General features: G+C 36.5%; 1 protein-coding gene across 6 annotated transcripts in view; it reads left to right on the top strand.

Annotated features, from left to right (window-relative positions):
• The window catches only part of FAM149A (family with sequence similarity 149 member A), a 27,553-nt gene extending 12,259 nt beyond the window's left edge, over window positions 1–15,294 (top strand). For 3 of the 6 annotated variants that reach the window (XM_027636068.1, XM_027636064.1, XM_027636065.1), the window contains exons 2-14: window positions 1,647–1,757; window positions 2,721–2,853; window positions 4,328–4,470; window positions 6,775–6,900; window positions 7,063–7,233; window positions 9,015–9,205; window positions 10,591–10,745; window positions 11,796–11,899; window positions 12,107–12,334; window positions 12,651–12,771; window positions 13,522–13,650; window positions 14,067–14,148; window positions 14,988–15,294. In XM_027636068.1, coding sequence (XP_027491869.1) covers window positions 4,385–4,470; window positions 6,775–6,900; window positions 7,063–7,233; window positions 9,015–9,205; window positions 10,591–10,745; window positions 11,796–11,899; window positions 12,107–12,334; window positions 12,651–12,771; window positions 13,522–13,650; window positions 14,067–14,148; window positions 14,988–15,061 — 1,467 coding nt within the window. In that variant the 5' untranslated portion in view covers window positions 1,647–1,757; window positions 2,721–2,853; window positions 4,328–4,384 and the 3' untranslated portion in view covers window positions 15,062–15,294. The remainder of the gene's footprint in view (window positions 1–1,646; window positions 1,758–2,720; window positions 2,854–4,327; window positions 4,471–6,774; window positions 6,901–7,062; window positions 7,234–9,014; window positions 9,206–10,590; window positions 10,746–11,795; window positions 11,900–12,106; window positions 12,335–12,650; window positions 12,772–13,521; window positions 13,651–14,066; window positions 14,149–14,987) is intronic. The other 3 variants (XM_027636066.1, XM_027636070.1, XM_027636067.1) reach the window with 3 other exon arrangements.
• The last annotated feature ends 25 nt before the right edge of the window (window positions 15,295–15,319 follow it).

The following is a 15,319-nucleotide window of genomic DNA, read 5'->3' as shown; positions in this document are numbered from 1 at the left end:
CCCCCCCCCCCCCCCCCCCGGCTCACTGGGTTCTTTAGGAAGTCAGAAAGTCTTTCAGATACAGGAGACCCAATCGGTGTAGTTAGCTTATGTTGCCAAGAGTCTGTCAAGTAAATAAAGCAACTGGAATTAAAGAGGAAAGGATTCTTGTACAGGCAAATGACTACAGTATGAAGCAGAAGGTAACAGTAAATGGTTTCTTTATCCACTGATGTTACATTGGAATCAGTCCAGGGCAGTTTGAGCTAGTTGACCAGGTAAAGACGTGAACAGTGAAGTGTGAAATCTTGGTGGTGATATTAAGCTTTAGAAAAGTACTAAGAATGAAGATCAGCTATAATAGTATTGAAAGACCTTATAAGGCTGCCTGAGCAATAACCTGGCAAATGAAATTACAGAGAGATATGTACAGGAACAGAAGGAAACAGTATTCTGTGTAGAAGATGGGGCTGTGAGCTCATTGTTACTGCCTGGAAGCTAGATTTTGGTGTTAGGACAACATGAGAGTCCAGTCATGGAACAGGACTGCATGAATTTTCATAGAGCCTCCTGCTGCTGACTGACCAAAAGCGGATATCTAGGGAAGAGCTAGAATATTTTGAGCAAACACATAGAGATGTTTTCCACTGCTTTTGTACTAGCCTCCAAGAATTTGCAATTGAAGGTCTTCCCTGATGAGAAGTTCAACTTCTGATAGGTTTTTGGTGTCTTATTCGCTAAGATATAGGAGTACGATTTGTTATGTAGTCCATTTGAGTGGGGAGTTAGAATTTGACATGTATCTTTGTAATATGTGTAATGGCAAGATAAATATCAGGATAGAAAGAAGACAGCAGTCCTAACTGTTGCAGGGCAAAGCTACAGTTCTTGTCTAAAGAAATGAAGAAAATTCTTGAACTGTTAGCTCTTTCCTTATAGTTACTCATTCACAAATGTACTTTGATGCAATCGTACTACTGTTCACAGTTATGACCTGAGCATTTTATGGGATGAAAATAGGAACTTTCACAGGTAAAGCACTCCGTTGTTATAAAAGTGTTTCGGAGGAACACTGACACATCTGTGTATGTTCTGAAGAGGTGGGCTTAGCTTATTGATGACAAAACTTAGTGGGATTATAGAAAGATGTGGTTATAAACAGTTTCCATTAAAAAAAGCTAAAACCAAACAAAAAACCCAACCCCTCCAAATAAACAAACAAACATTCCTTCATTAAAACGTATACTAAACTAGTTTTAGTAAAGCACACTGTTTGCTTGGCAGCTTATCTGTAACTTCTTTTTATGTGGAGAGACAGCTGAGAAGGTTGACTTATGTTAATGATTGAACAGAAACACACAGGTAAATAAATTACTGTATGGGCAGTTACCGGTTTGTGCCTTTGCTCTGTTGCTGCAATTGTGAGGTGCTGCTACATTTGTGTGTGCCTTGTGCAAAGTTTAAACTACACAATTGAAGGAGGATGCCTGTGGAGTTAAACAAGTCTCTTTTAAAACAAGGTAGTTTGTTTCAAGCAAATGTTTGTGTTGATGGATAGGATCGAAAAATTCAACGGAGTAGTTGTCTTTCCCTCCTCCCTCCCCTCCATTTGAGGTGCAAATTAATTTTAGTTAAAATTATGAAATGGTGTGTTTCTGTGTTTATAGGAAGGGACTGTCCAGAGGTTCCAGAAGTCGGTGTATCTCTGGAAAAAGTGGAGAGTCTCTTCCATCAGTTTTTGCCAAAAATGTGCAGGAAGCCATCGACAATTATACTTGGTATGCATGTACTGCTGTAACAGTACTTCATTAATGCACTTTTGATTTAGACATTTCAAGATGGGGATCAATTTTCACTTGTCATGCTTCTAGTTATTCTCATGGATAATAACTGTTGCACAACCTAATTCAGGATATAAATTGAACTAACCCATTTTTTAGAGGGTTTGAACTTTACTCCCGGTTTGCATTGCGGATTTGAGTATTTTGAGACTGTAGTAAAGGTCACTGATTAAGTCTGGAAGGAGAGTCAGACTTCATGATTCAGTTGAAATCATGCTTGCCAATGTTGTAGGTTAGTTAACTTTCAAGAAGTTTCATTTCAGATGACACTGGTTAGAATTTGCCTGGCCTGCACATTTGATTGCCATTACTTTCCCTGCATCCCAGTGTGGGTGGTAGCTGGCAGGGACCAGGTAGGACTTCGAGGACTTTAATGCCAGAGCTCAAGATTTAAAGTACACCAAGTTTAACAACATAGAAGGCACTGCATACAGATATATAATTCAATAGTATTTGAAGCATTTGTAGAGATCTTGTGCTTAGTTTTGCAAATGTTTTCTTGTGATAGCTTCTAATAGAGTTAAAGAAGGCTTATGTTATTTATAACATGTGGTATTTCGTAGGGTCACTAGCTGAACTGGGGAAACCAAATAATTGTTAGAGCTGGAAATATAGGTACATGGGTACAGATATATTTAAATACATACACACATATATGTGCATATTTTAGAGGGCCCATACAGTTGCAATGATATATATACATACAAAAGTATAATAGTGTAGGAGGAGTTGCCTTTAAGGCAGTAAATGGTACTAATAGGAGCAGGTATTCATAGCACTCTACTTGAAAATGTATGCTGTATACATGTTGCTGTCCATTTACGTGATAGGTTGCTTTATTTTAAAAATGTTTATACAGAAAATAATCGTGTTTTTCATTTTAATTTGTCATATTTTCAGTGAAACACTTTCATCACTTTCATCTAGTGGCTGTACAACACCCACGGAGTTGAATAATTCTTGGTCTGGAATAAACAGCTATACTACTGGTTTGTCTACTGAAAGCAGTTCGGTTTTCTCCTGGAGGGATGATGTGCGTCACAGAAACTTTTACAGTTCTCTTTCTTTAAATATTGTAGAAAAGATTAATATTTACTGAAAATGGACATGCAGCACCTCATCCATAATAGCCTAGTGATTGAATAAATTGAATTAATTGAATTTTTAAAAAAATAGTTTTGTTTACAAGTTGGTATCAGTGCCGCTAATGTGTAACAAAGAAAAATATGAAATGATGAAGTTTGAGGAAAACAAACCTGTTTTACTGAAGAAGGTAGGCTTAGGTTTCTGAGTCCATCAGAATGATTAAATATGTGTTTTCAAATACTACATAGTGTAGGTGATGTCTAATTTGAATTATTCTCAGTGTTTTCAGTTATAAAGTACATTCATGAACATCTGTATAATTTTCCCAGTCTTGGTAAATATTTAGCTCTTACATAAGCTCAGTTCCGTTTTGTAGATGATACAGAGAGAGGTCGTACCTTTTATGGAGGCTGACCTCTGAGGCATACCTGGTGCAGGCTGGCAGTGTTGAATAAATCCAAAAGCATTGCAGTTGCTGCCACTTTCATTTTAAAAACCCTTCCATGGCTCGTAGTGGTAGTTCTGCCATTATTCTTGCATAATGTCCTAACCTTTAGGGTACTGATCCTATCTGTCGCTGCCAGCCCTTCAGGAGAAAGCCTCAGTCTGGGTTATACAATAACCTGTATGAGAGCTATTTTCTCATTCCTTCTCAGTGTGATCCCTTCTGTAGCCTGAAATGCTTTGAAGCATTCAGCTGGAAGTGAACAAATGTGATTTGGGCCCTGAGTATTACCACTTTTTTTAGTATATCAAAGTATCTAATGTAAGTGGCAAATGTCATTATGAACAGTGCCCCAGCCGAGGAACCCTCAGCCAAGTGCTTGTCTCCACATCACTGGATAAAATTAGGCACTTCCCTGCTATTTTCATATACCTCTGTGCTCACCTGTCTCTGGCTGCACTGATTTGTGGGTTCAGTGAAGAGGTGTGGGAAGGGCATTTCTCACACTGAGACTGTTTCCTAACCACCAGACTAGGTCATGCAGATGGAAGGTGCCCCCTCTTTGCCCTCTTAGCTTTTTTAGTGAGAAAGAGCAGGGAACTTTGATGCCATGGGTCCCAGAGATGCAGTGTGATGCTTCATGTTGGAGCAGGGAGCAGGCTGGTAGTCCAGACACATTATAGCTTTTTTTTTTTTCTGTTGGCTAATCCTGGGCAGCTGCCAGTTGTCTGTTAACATTCTAGAAATGTAGGCTTCTAGTTCCTTTTTGCTAAATCAACTTGCTCAAGTCAGCTATATGGGAATTTTTTTTTTTTTTGCATTGTGGTATATAAATTGTGTGTCTCAAATAAATGGTCTGAACATGCATTCTGACATGCCCAGCTAAATTGATTCAAGTTGTTTTGTTCTTTATATATTGTGGTAATTTTAATTTAGACGCCAATTTGCTAACAACTATTAACTTTATAATATGTAGGAATTTGATAAAGCCAACACACAAAGAGTACATCAGTTATTTTTGGAGATTGATGAAATGCTGTTTGAAGGAAAAGTGACCACCCAAACGCAGAGCTTGCAGGTCGAATGTGCCGATTGGGTTGAACAATTTCCTCACCTAAGGTAAAGAAACGTTTTGCTAGTACTAGTTTTCATCAGTTATCATTCTAATTTGAATTTTTGGGGTACTCTCTTATGGATCGCTCTTAATGTATGGCACTGGATGTGGCACTTAGTGCCATGATCTAGTAACCACAGTCGTAGTGGATCAAGGGTTGGACTTGATGATCTCAAAGGTCCCTTCCAACCCAGCTGATTCTGTGATTCTATGATCAGCAACACTTACGCATTCAAATCTGTATCTCTGGGACTGAGCTGTGCCATAGTTGCACAGTAAGTGTGGAAAGTGGTGCTGGCAAAGGTAATTTAGCAGGATGTAATGAGAAAATAATAACACATCATTTTCATAATGACTTTTCCTAAATAAACAATACATCTTGTAAATAAATATTTGATTTTATTGTAAGTGAAAACATACTGTGAAATTCCAAGAAATTCAGTAATTCTGTAATTGATTCTTCTAAAAATTAATGAAATATGAAGGGCGACCACATGCCTCACATATACTGCACAGCCACAACATCCTCCTAAGCATGTAAAACAATGTGTTATATTAACCCAGCAATAACCAATGAATAGATATGAGGATGCACACATGATTAATAAGAATTGCTTTGCATAGATGTGCAGAATTTCTAGGCAGCCTGATGACTGCTTCTTGTAACACAGGGGACAAGTCAGTGTTGCTCTGCATTATACTGTCTTGCCTTCATAAATGGTGGCATGACATTCTTTATGAGATATGGTTACTCTTATTCTAAACATAGGCCTGCATGTGTAATGACTGTCTTCTAGTCAATAGTTTGTTAACACCATTAAAAAATGCTTTCAATAACTGTGGTATGCTTTCAGTGCTTTTAGGTAATTTGTAGAGGCTTGGTATCTGTAAATATAAACCAAAATCAACTAACAATTTCTTTGTCATGAAAAAGGCAGAATTGTCAAATAACCGAGGCAGTTTTCACTAGCATCAAGCCATATTTTGCCTTGTTTACATACTGTGAAAATTAATAGAGCATGCATAAAATGGAGACAGATTTTTGTGCTGTGTAATTCAATCAAAATATTAAGTAATTTCTCTATATTATTTAGGGTATTTTCACGGGGTAGAATTTATTTTAAGTGATTCCCTGTATGTAGTATTTTTTGATTCAAATCTAATGCTGGCAATACCAACCAAGTCCAAGAGGTTGAAAGTAAACTGAAGAAATCTGGGAGCTTCTGCATCATTTGCTACTAAGGGATGTGGTACCTCCTGTGGTTTAAAAAGAAAACAAAACTTATTTTCATTTATTAAGATGAAACCTTTAAACTTGGTGTGTGTTGACTAGTTACTCAGAAGAATAGCTTCTGGGATGCCAGATTTATTTCTGAGTTGTGCTTCAAATTGCTTGCTGGCTGTCCTTTTTTTTTTTTTTAATTTATAAAACAGCTGTGTTGATATATGAATATGTGGCTCAACATGTGCGAATAAATATACTCAAGAACTGTCATCAATAAGAGAAAGATCAGATCTATTAAAGAGAAAGCTTTTTGTTCTTGGCTTACAAAATAAAGAGTGAAAAAGGCCATTGCTTAGAGCTTCATGTGGCATAAAGTGTTGTTCTGTAAAAGGTAGTCTCAAGAAAACATGTTCAGGTGAGTCTGAACATTGCTGCTTGCACTACAGATTTGACTGGTAAATTCTATTGAGATCCCTTGTAAATTCTAGTGAAAAACAATTCAGTAAGGAACGATTATTTAACTATACTGTGTTCAGAAATTATTTTATACCATAATTTTGTGTATATTTATTAGAGTTTCTTTTACCTTTTCTGTCTATCCCTCTACATTATGCATTTTGGAGTTCCTGCATTTTCTGAACATTAATTTTAGCTTTAATTTTCCATGTAAACATTATTGCTTAGCACTTTTGCTCACACTGATGGATACTGAAGTTAGATAAGTAAAGGCACAGCAGATATTATTTGTCTTCTGCATCCATTTTTAAATGTTTCTTACGGAGTGTTGGTAAGAAAGGAAGTGTGTTTATCTGGCTTTAAAAGAATCTAACAAGTTTCACTATTTGCTCTTAAAATTTATAAACTAGAATCTCATCTAGTGTAAATCAGCTTCACTTTAATGACTTAAAAACTGGGTGATGTTGATGTATTACACAAGGCTCTGAGCCCTCCATGAGTTGCTTTTGAAAGCATATGTAAGGTGTGCTTTTACATTACCTACTGTTTGCAGGTATTTGTATTCTGGATCTTTGCATATGGCATAGGCTTCCATCTAAGAAACTGCTTATTCTCTCCTTTTATTCAGGGTTCTAGGAAAGCAGCTTCTAGTGCCAAAGGATGAAGGCTTTCAGCATTTTCAGAGCAGAAATGATACCTATGTGGATACTAAGTGTCTGCCTGGCCTCTGTGAATATACTAGTAATACAAAAGAGTATGTTGATTTTTTTTCAAGTTTTCGTTTTCGTCTTCCCCCCTTCAGAAGTATGTACAAATACTATTTTTGTATTAGTGAAACATATCAGTATAATTAAATATGGACTTTCTTCTTTCTTTGAATGTTTAATTTTCATTTTGTTGATTTTTTTTTTTTCAGGCTCTGCATTTCGGGCTCTAAACTGATCCCAACAGCATCTCCAATACATAAATCACTGGATTCAAGTTCCACTAGGATTTCTGACTCAGCCATGTATTCCTTCCTGGAAGAAGAAATCTATGATATGGATGGAAAAATAGAAGAATATCTTGCCTTTGACAGCAAGGAACTGTAAATAACAGATATATGTATTTTTGAAGAATATAATGAAAAATTATCAGTGAACCATGTCAGGGTTCATAAATTGTGTTTCTCTTCTGTAAGATACAGTTCCTTCTGTCCCTGTGTTTGGTAGCACAGTGGTCAGAGCACTCACTGAGCGTGTGGAAGATTAGGTATGTTGTCTTTCTAGTGGTTCAAAACTCACATCTTCCATGTCAGAGGGATGTGTCTTAACCACTAGTTGTTTTGAGGTGTTTGGTGCATGGAGATTCAGTAAAAAGAATATTTAATTATGAGATGGGGTAGAATGAAGGCATCCCTTCTTCCCAGGTGAGTGCCTTGAGCAGCAGGTTGTTTAGGGTCATTATACTGTACATTCTCTTATTGTCTGCCCTGATAAAGAATCTTAAATTCTTTCAGTGCAGTGTATTAGAGCTTTGTTAGGAGAGCTGCTGGTTGCAGCCTGCATTCAGAGCATTTTTGTGAGGAGCAGGAGTCAGTTATTTTCTTGACAGTCAACGGAGGTTTCCTGTGAGCCAGTTGAATGTTCCAGCAACTAGGCTACTGGGTGGATGAAAGATCATAATGTACTGTTTCCTAAAAGGCCTGTATGAGGGGAAAACTTTGGTAAGACTAGTTGGGCACAAAGCATAGCTTTTTATGCTTTTTTATGCACATTCAGGACAAAGACATGGTTGTTCTGAAAACCTGAGGAACCAGACTGACACCCTTTCAGTCCTGTTTCTGAGAGGGCTGGGGTTACTGCCTTTGAGAATACTCTTAGTATTCTTCTCTCCTCATTTTGCTAAGTAAGCAAATTTAATTTGAGAGGGACACTTGTCTGAAGGTGTTTTCTCCTTTGTGCCTCCTTCGTATGCCTCTTGTTTTCTTCAACTCTGAAATACCTTTTTCTTCATAACTAAAACATGAGGCATTAAAAAGCCTGATATGAAAATAGCTTGGTCATATTGTGATTTGGACTGCTCAGCCACGTTTCAGTTATAGTTAAGAATTATGCAGTTAAGTTTGAGGAAGAAGTGAAGAAGTGACTGAGAAAGGGAGATAGTAGAAACCAGTATGAATTTGGAATCATCTTTATGATCTCAAAAAAATGAATTCCTTAAAAAGAAATATGATGGCATTAAAAAAGAAAAAGGTGAAAACTTCCTTCCTGAGAGGTGTGTTAGAAGACCAAGTTAAGAAATGTTGCTGCAATGTGCTGCCCTAAGTAGGGAGGAAACAGAAAAAAAACCCAAAAAACCATAACTGTCCTCACAGCAGTGGAAAGGAAGAAGGTATGTGTAAGGCTATAGGCTCTGCTATTCTTGTCAGACTACAGAAATCCTTTAAAGTTGTTTTGTCTTTGATCGATGGTGGAGTGCTGCAGATGTGTGCAGGTACACAGGGCATGATAAAAAAAGAAATATTCTATGTTATGGTCCTCCTGACAAATGCAACAGATAATAGTTCATTTATGTTACTGTAAAGAGTATAGGATTTAGTCTCAAATGACTAAGTGCCATGTATAAAGGTTTTTCCTAGAGCTGCACATCTTTCTGTTGTAATGCCCTGGTGGGATTCTTTAATTTTTCAACTGCAAGCAAAAAAATAAAAGAAACCCTTATATGTGTATGATAGGTTCTGTTCGCATAGGTGCATTTGAATTTGAATTTTTTGTCAATCTACAGCTGACTGCCTTTTCTTCTGTATTTATGTTTCTGTATTGGAAGGAAAGTAAAAAAAAAAGGCAAAATCCATAAGAGTTCTTTTGAATTTGTTTCCTTTATTAGCGATGATGAGAGTTGGGAACAAAAGAAGTTGTGTCTCTCTGAGAAGAGGAGTAAGCGTGGCATTCCCCCTGTCTCTCCCAATGCCTGTATCAAAGATGCTGTGGCTTCTGAAGTGTTTGATCATGTTTGGAGCACTGTCATTGGAATATTGGAGGAACTGATTAAAAAAAATTGGGAAACTAGTATCCCAGGTATCTGATATTTTCAAATACGGTGTTTATTAAATGTAACTCAGAAAAGTGATTCTCCCCTACCCCTTAAAATAACCAAATTTTCCAAGCTTTATTTAAGATAACCAGTGCTGGAGCACTGTAAGATATGTAATGCCTTGCCATGAGAATGTATGCACACACACAACACACACGTGCACGTAAAATAAAAACTTTATTAATTTTCAGGGAGTTTTTTATGAGAGGTGGGAAAAAAAGGGAAAAATACTTACTGAAATAACTTCATTTTGGGAGAGCATGTTTAAAAAAATAAAAATCACTGGCTTGAGTTGCAGATTGATGCTGTTAGCAGGGGATCAGTGATGATGTGATGTGAATCTGGAACTTAGGAATCAGTCTCCTAGTCCTCAGTGTTTGAACTTTGATAATAAAAAACCCCTTTAGGTAGGAGATAGACAGTCTTGCTGATGTTAGGAGTTCACGAGTACAGGATGAAGAAATGGTGACGCATGTAATTTTATTTTATGTTTTCATATTCTAATGGACTGTAACAAGGAAAATTAACTAGAAATGAAAATCTATTTATTGTGCATATATTGTCTTTGGAGGCTGAGGGAAATTCTCGTTCTTTCAATGTATTTTAAAAGGATGGTAATAGAAGAATACCTGAGGGGGTTTTGGAAGTTACCTCAAGTATGAGGTACACTCAACCTCAAATATAAGAGTACAACAAAGTAAGAAATGGCAAAATTTCTCAGAATGCTTGCAGCATCAGAATTTAGCATTTCAGGTGTTACTGAAGTATAAAAGTCCCTTTTACATCACAGGCAGATTGTTTAGCTCTCAATATTATAGTTTAGGGAGGATAGCTTAGCAGTGTTATGATAGGTTTGATTTTCTATCTTTTTGAAGGTCATGAACTTATGACAGATAGCTAGTTACCAAAGTGTCTCAACTAGGAAGGAAAAGAGTTTGTATTTATAATAGAAATAAGATAGTAGTTTACACCCAAAATGAAACACCATGTAGCTGCTGTCAGACAAGGACACTATCAATAGACTTTTTGTTTTATACATATTTTTAAATTTTTTTTGCTGCTTAAAAAGAAAAATCTTTGGGGATTTTTAAATAACATTTCAAAGTCTTAGCAATATTTCCTTAAACACCCACCTCCAACTCTAACTGTATAGACAAACTTGTATGTCAGTGTCAGAGAAAGCATAAACAAATGGGAAAGCTTTTAGGAAAACATAATTTATGGTAGATTTTTAAATAATATGGAAACCTAAAAAGATATAAAAGTCTTTATTTACTGTGAAGTGTAATATTTTTTTGAACCCCAACAAAGGATGGCCAGTAAACAGAAAATTCCTCTTATTACATCTACTTTTTTTGCTGTTGTACAGAGTGTGAAAAAAAATTGGAAAAACTGAAAGCTGTTACAGCAAAACTGCCACATTTGCCAGCCATTCATATTATAACAGATACTGGGAGCATTCCTCTTTCCAGAGGCTCTGAAGCACGAAGTGTATCTTTTGGGCCTCATTCTGTGTCATCACAGGTAAAAATAAAAAATAACTTTCTGTCAAATGGTGTTCTTTTTTTCTGCAAACCTTGGACAGTCTTGGTTGAAACTTGAAAAGGCTCTTTTTTCTGCCCGTTTTGGTTTTTTTATACCAATTAGGTGTGCTTGAAGTCATCTGATTTAAAATGCAGGTTAATGAAATGTGCATTTTTTATTTGTTGTCACTTGTTTTTCTTTGGTAGTTCTTAAAGATGCCATTTATCCCTAAGATATTGCTGCAGTTACTTTACCAAGAGAGTCTTGTTAGACTGTATTTTGCCCTAGACTGTATTCTGTCCTTAATTTTGCTTTATTGTGGTCCAGTAATTTCTTGATAGAATTAAGAAAACAAAGTGGGCTTTTCCCTGGACTGCAGAGATGTGAAGTTGCAACTTCTTTTTCTCTGCAGTACACCCACCAGCACGTTGGCACTAGGCCTCACCTGTCTGTGGAAGCTCATGTTTATATTGATAAAATGTTCTGTTTTGTCCTGCTTGCTGCCTTCTCCCTCTGTCACCTGCTTTGCACACGTTTCCTTTTTCAACCACCACTTCTGGTTTTTTTCTCTCTCTGTCGAGTTCAAGCAACTTCATTCTCTTCCATCTGCTCTTTTACCATGCTTGTTAAGCAGTGAGATAAAGACCATGGAAAAGATAGTTACAGGGGTCTTGCTTCTCCTCTTTGGTGTGCTTTGCTCTGTAGTGCTCCCAGCAGCCAGAAGTAAAATGCGTACATAAATAATTTCTAGACTCTATGCCCTCTGCTGAGGGAAAATGGAAGCTTTGGAGAATCAAACTCTGTCTTCAACTGAAAGAGTATTTTAAATTGAATTGCACTTCAATAACAAAATTATGAAAGTCATATTTGTAAAAATCTGTTTAAAATAAGTGAATTTACATAGTTGCACCATCTACTACTGAGAATTCTATTAAACTGTCTTAATAGAAACTTTTCTAAAATACAAGTAAAATGTCTCTTAACTATGTGCTTTTTGAGGTCTTCCTTCAAAAATATAAGGGTTAACGCATAGTTATTGGTTTTTGATAGGTTCAGCGTTTCTCCAGCCACTTCTGTAGTGATTTGAATGGTGTGATGACAATTCAAGCAAAACCACTCCAACAGAGGCATGTTACCAGAGTAGAAAAAATACAGTAGGTTTTGATATTGACATTTTCAAAATGTGACATAATTCACACTGCATAAAAAATGTTTTTCAATTAGAAAAAGGCAATAAAAAGGCAGTGATTTTGTTTGTATGTATCACTGATGTGACAGTGATTTGCAGAGGTTGAAATGATATGCTGTTAAGGATAAAAGGATTCTTGATCCTAATTCATAATTTCTTTCTCTTTCCCTAGGAATGAACAAGAAGACAAACAGCAGAGCACTGCCTCCACTGCTCCAAATTCAGCACTTGCTAGGCTGGGGAGAATTTCTGATAATAGTATTCTGTCATCATCTCAGGCACTGCTGGCATCTTCTAGGAAACTACCAAACCATCGGAGGTTACCTTCTCTCACCTCTGACCAGCTCTGCTCAAAAGTTCCTAATATGTACAATGAGGAAATCCTAAGACAGACGAAATTGTGAGTTTTTAATTTTTTTCTCTGGTTTTCTCAGAACTTTACTGAAATTTCACCAGTGAAAGATTTTGCAAAATACTTGAAAACTAAGCCATGATTTGTTATTAATTGTAGAATTCAGAGAGGAAAAGAAAGCAAGCCAAACCATGCTTTTTTGAGGAAAGGCATTTGTTTTGTTTTTTTATTGCTGTATTAGGTGCTCTTATGTTTTGTAGCCAACCTCTATAAAGAAATGTACTACTTTATAATTTCATATTGCTTCAGTGAAGAAGTCTGTAACATGAATTTTCCTAAAAGAAGAACACTTAAAATTCTGTAGGGTTGCCAGCTCAGATCGTTTGTCTTCTGCTCATGCACCTGCAACACGGAACAAATTACCACCAATAAATTCTGATGCTCTTGAACAATATCTTTCAGTACCTCGACCTCAACAGAGCTCTGTAAGTTGTGTTCATTTTTGTACTGGTGAAGAACTTCAAGCTATTCAGAAATAAACCACTCTGTGTCACTGGTTGAAAGGACCAATTTTACAGTTTGTTTTGGTTTGTATTTCATAGATGGTTTTAACATGTTAATGTGAATTACACTGGGGTATCATTACAATGCAAGAGAAGTCTGTTTAAAACGGGTCACAAACAGATCACGGTGGAAAGACTTCTCTAACAACAGAAAAATCTGGTTTAAAAAAAATAGAAAAACAGCAAATCAACAAGATAGTAACCTTGCACATTTATGCATCTGGATTTAAAAGGCTCCTTTCAGTGTTTTATTCATTAATGTTAAGTTATAAGAAGTAGAAAATTATGCTGACTGAAGCAGAAAAGGATACCAACTGAACAAAACAGATCATCTTATACCAGCCTATTTTTGAAGGTTGGGGAAATCATAAATTACCAGAATGAAAGTAGATTGGCATGTTGATATTACTCTTCTTCTAAATAATATTTTGAATTGAGATAAATGTAAAATCTTTTATTATTTTAATTAATGTAAACCTTTGGGAATTAGAGACTAGTATTAGGAACAGTCTCACATCTGTTTGAAAAACATGAGAACCCTTAAATTGGTGCTTTTGGTCAGTGCAAACATATTTTTCTTTTCTCCTTGTGTACTTTTGTGTGGCAACAGAAAAAAATATTTTAACTGATTCAGTTGCTGCATTCTCCTAATGCTTTTTTTAATTCTCTCAGCCTCAAGGACGATATGCTCTTAACAGAGTGTCAAGTGCAGTGCCTCGCAGGATAGAGCAACCGGCACTCAGAGAAAGAACTGTTACTGTTAATCAATTTTCAAGGCCCAACACAACTCATACATTCAGGGTATGTTACAATATAAGTAGAGACATGTCAAGGGGAAGAAGCTTTCATTCATGCCCAGTGTTGATGTACAGAAGGTCTCATTTCTCTCCTGACTTCTGATGTACAGGGGTTCTTGCTACCTGTAGAGAGGAGGATGTTAAAAGTCTTGGGGAGGGTGTGGGACTATTGTATGAGGAAGAATTTTTTTTCAGGTCTGATGCATCAAACTGTTCCTTTGAGGGTTGTACGTGTGTTAGAGGTGTGCAGTCTTCCTTTGAGGGAGTCTGTATGCTAGAAGTGTACAGTTTTAGTGCTGCTTGGAGCTTTGCGCTTTGGTAGGATTCAGTCTACTGGATTAGATCATGAAAAACATCATAAAACCGTTTCAGTAGATAAGTGTATCACACTAGCTAGTAGTATATCTTCCCTTTTTACAGAGAGACACATCTCAGAAGAGATCACTGACTCCCATGGATATTGCTAACCACAGAGGGATGGGTCAAGGATTTTTGACAACAGGTAGGCAAAGTAAGAATTACTTAGAAAGTAAAAGACCAGAAAAATCTATGAAGCCATCATGCAGTCAAAAAGTGAAGTGCTCAGGAGGAACCATCTTGACATAAAAGAACAGGTGTGCTTGACAGGATCTTTTGAGTTTGGTTTTGCAGTTTCTTCTCACTTGGTCTGAGTTAGTCCTAACTGATTGGTAGGAAACCTGTAAAGCTTCTTTTTGTTGTTATGACATGGAAGGAGAAGGATTTCCCCTCATCTTGTATCTCTCTCTTTTTTTTTTTTTTTTTTTTTTTTTTTTTAGTATTTCAGCATGTTTACAATTATGGCAAGAGTAAGTGGTGTACCCATGTGGAGGCTAGATATTTTTGCAGCTGCTAGAGTAGTAACACAGATTCATGCTTGTGAGCTATTCATGACAAATTTTACTTTAGCCCCCAAATTAGTAAACTTTTTATGTGAAAAAGAAGTTTAAAATATGCATTTTTAATAGAAGTATAAAGCTCTCTTAAATTAAAAGAAAAAATCAATATTGACTTGCAACTGTGTCTTTCAGTTATAATACCGAAAAGAGAGCAACCCTGTGTGGCTCATTTTGTTTCATTTTTACAATAAAGCTGACTAGCTAGTTCCTGACGTAGTTTGAGTCTTTGTATATAACCCTTACTTGTTTTGAAGTTCCTTGAGTTTAAACAATTATATAATTGACATAATTATATAAAAGGTGATGTAAAAATAAGGGTAGGTTAGCAAACATTGATCTGAGCAGACTAGTGGAAGTAACTTACATATAAACTTGGAGTGTGTTTCAGGAATTATGACAATTAACAGTGTTTTATATTTGCCAGGCTCACAGCATCACTACAGATCTGTTCAGAGAAATTCTTCAACCTCAAGAAAGAGATTTCAAATTGCTTCTTAACCCATTTTAGAAAGAAGCAGAAACTCTCTTCACTGAATGACTGAGTGAAGCACTGAATTTGCCACCTAGTATCTGTGTGTAATAAAGAAGGTGTGCAGTGTGCTGGTGCTTACTGAGCCTTGTGATCTTCAGGATGTCTGCATTGCCTTCTTTTAAAATTGTCCGACCAGAGGTTAGATTAAAAATTAGAGCAAAATGAAATAAATGGTTGAGGTGTCTGCTCTGTTTGCAGCGTCGAGATGTTGCTGTTGCACTTTC

This window comes from Corapipo altera, unplaced genomic scaffold (assembly GCF_003945725.1).
Source record: "Corapipo altera isolate COAL_440 unplaced genomic scaffold, ASM394572v1 22b, whole genome shotgun sequence".
Taxonomy (NCBI): Eukaryota; Metazoa; Chordata; class Aves; order Passeriformes; family Pipridae; genus Corapipo; species Corapipo altera.
This window is presented reverse-complemented; position numbering and strand designations above follow the sequence as displayed.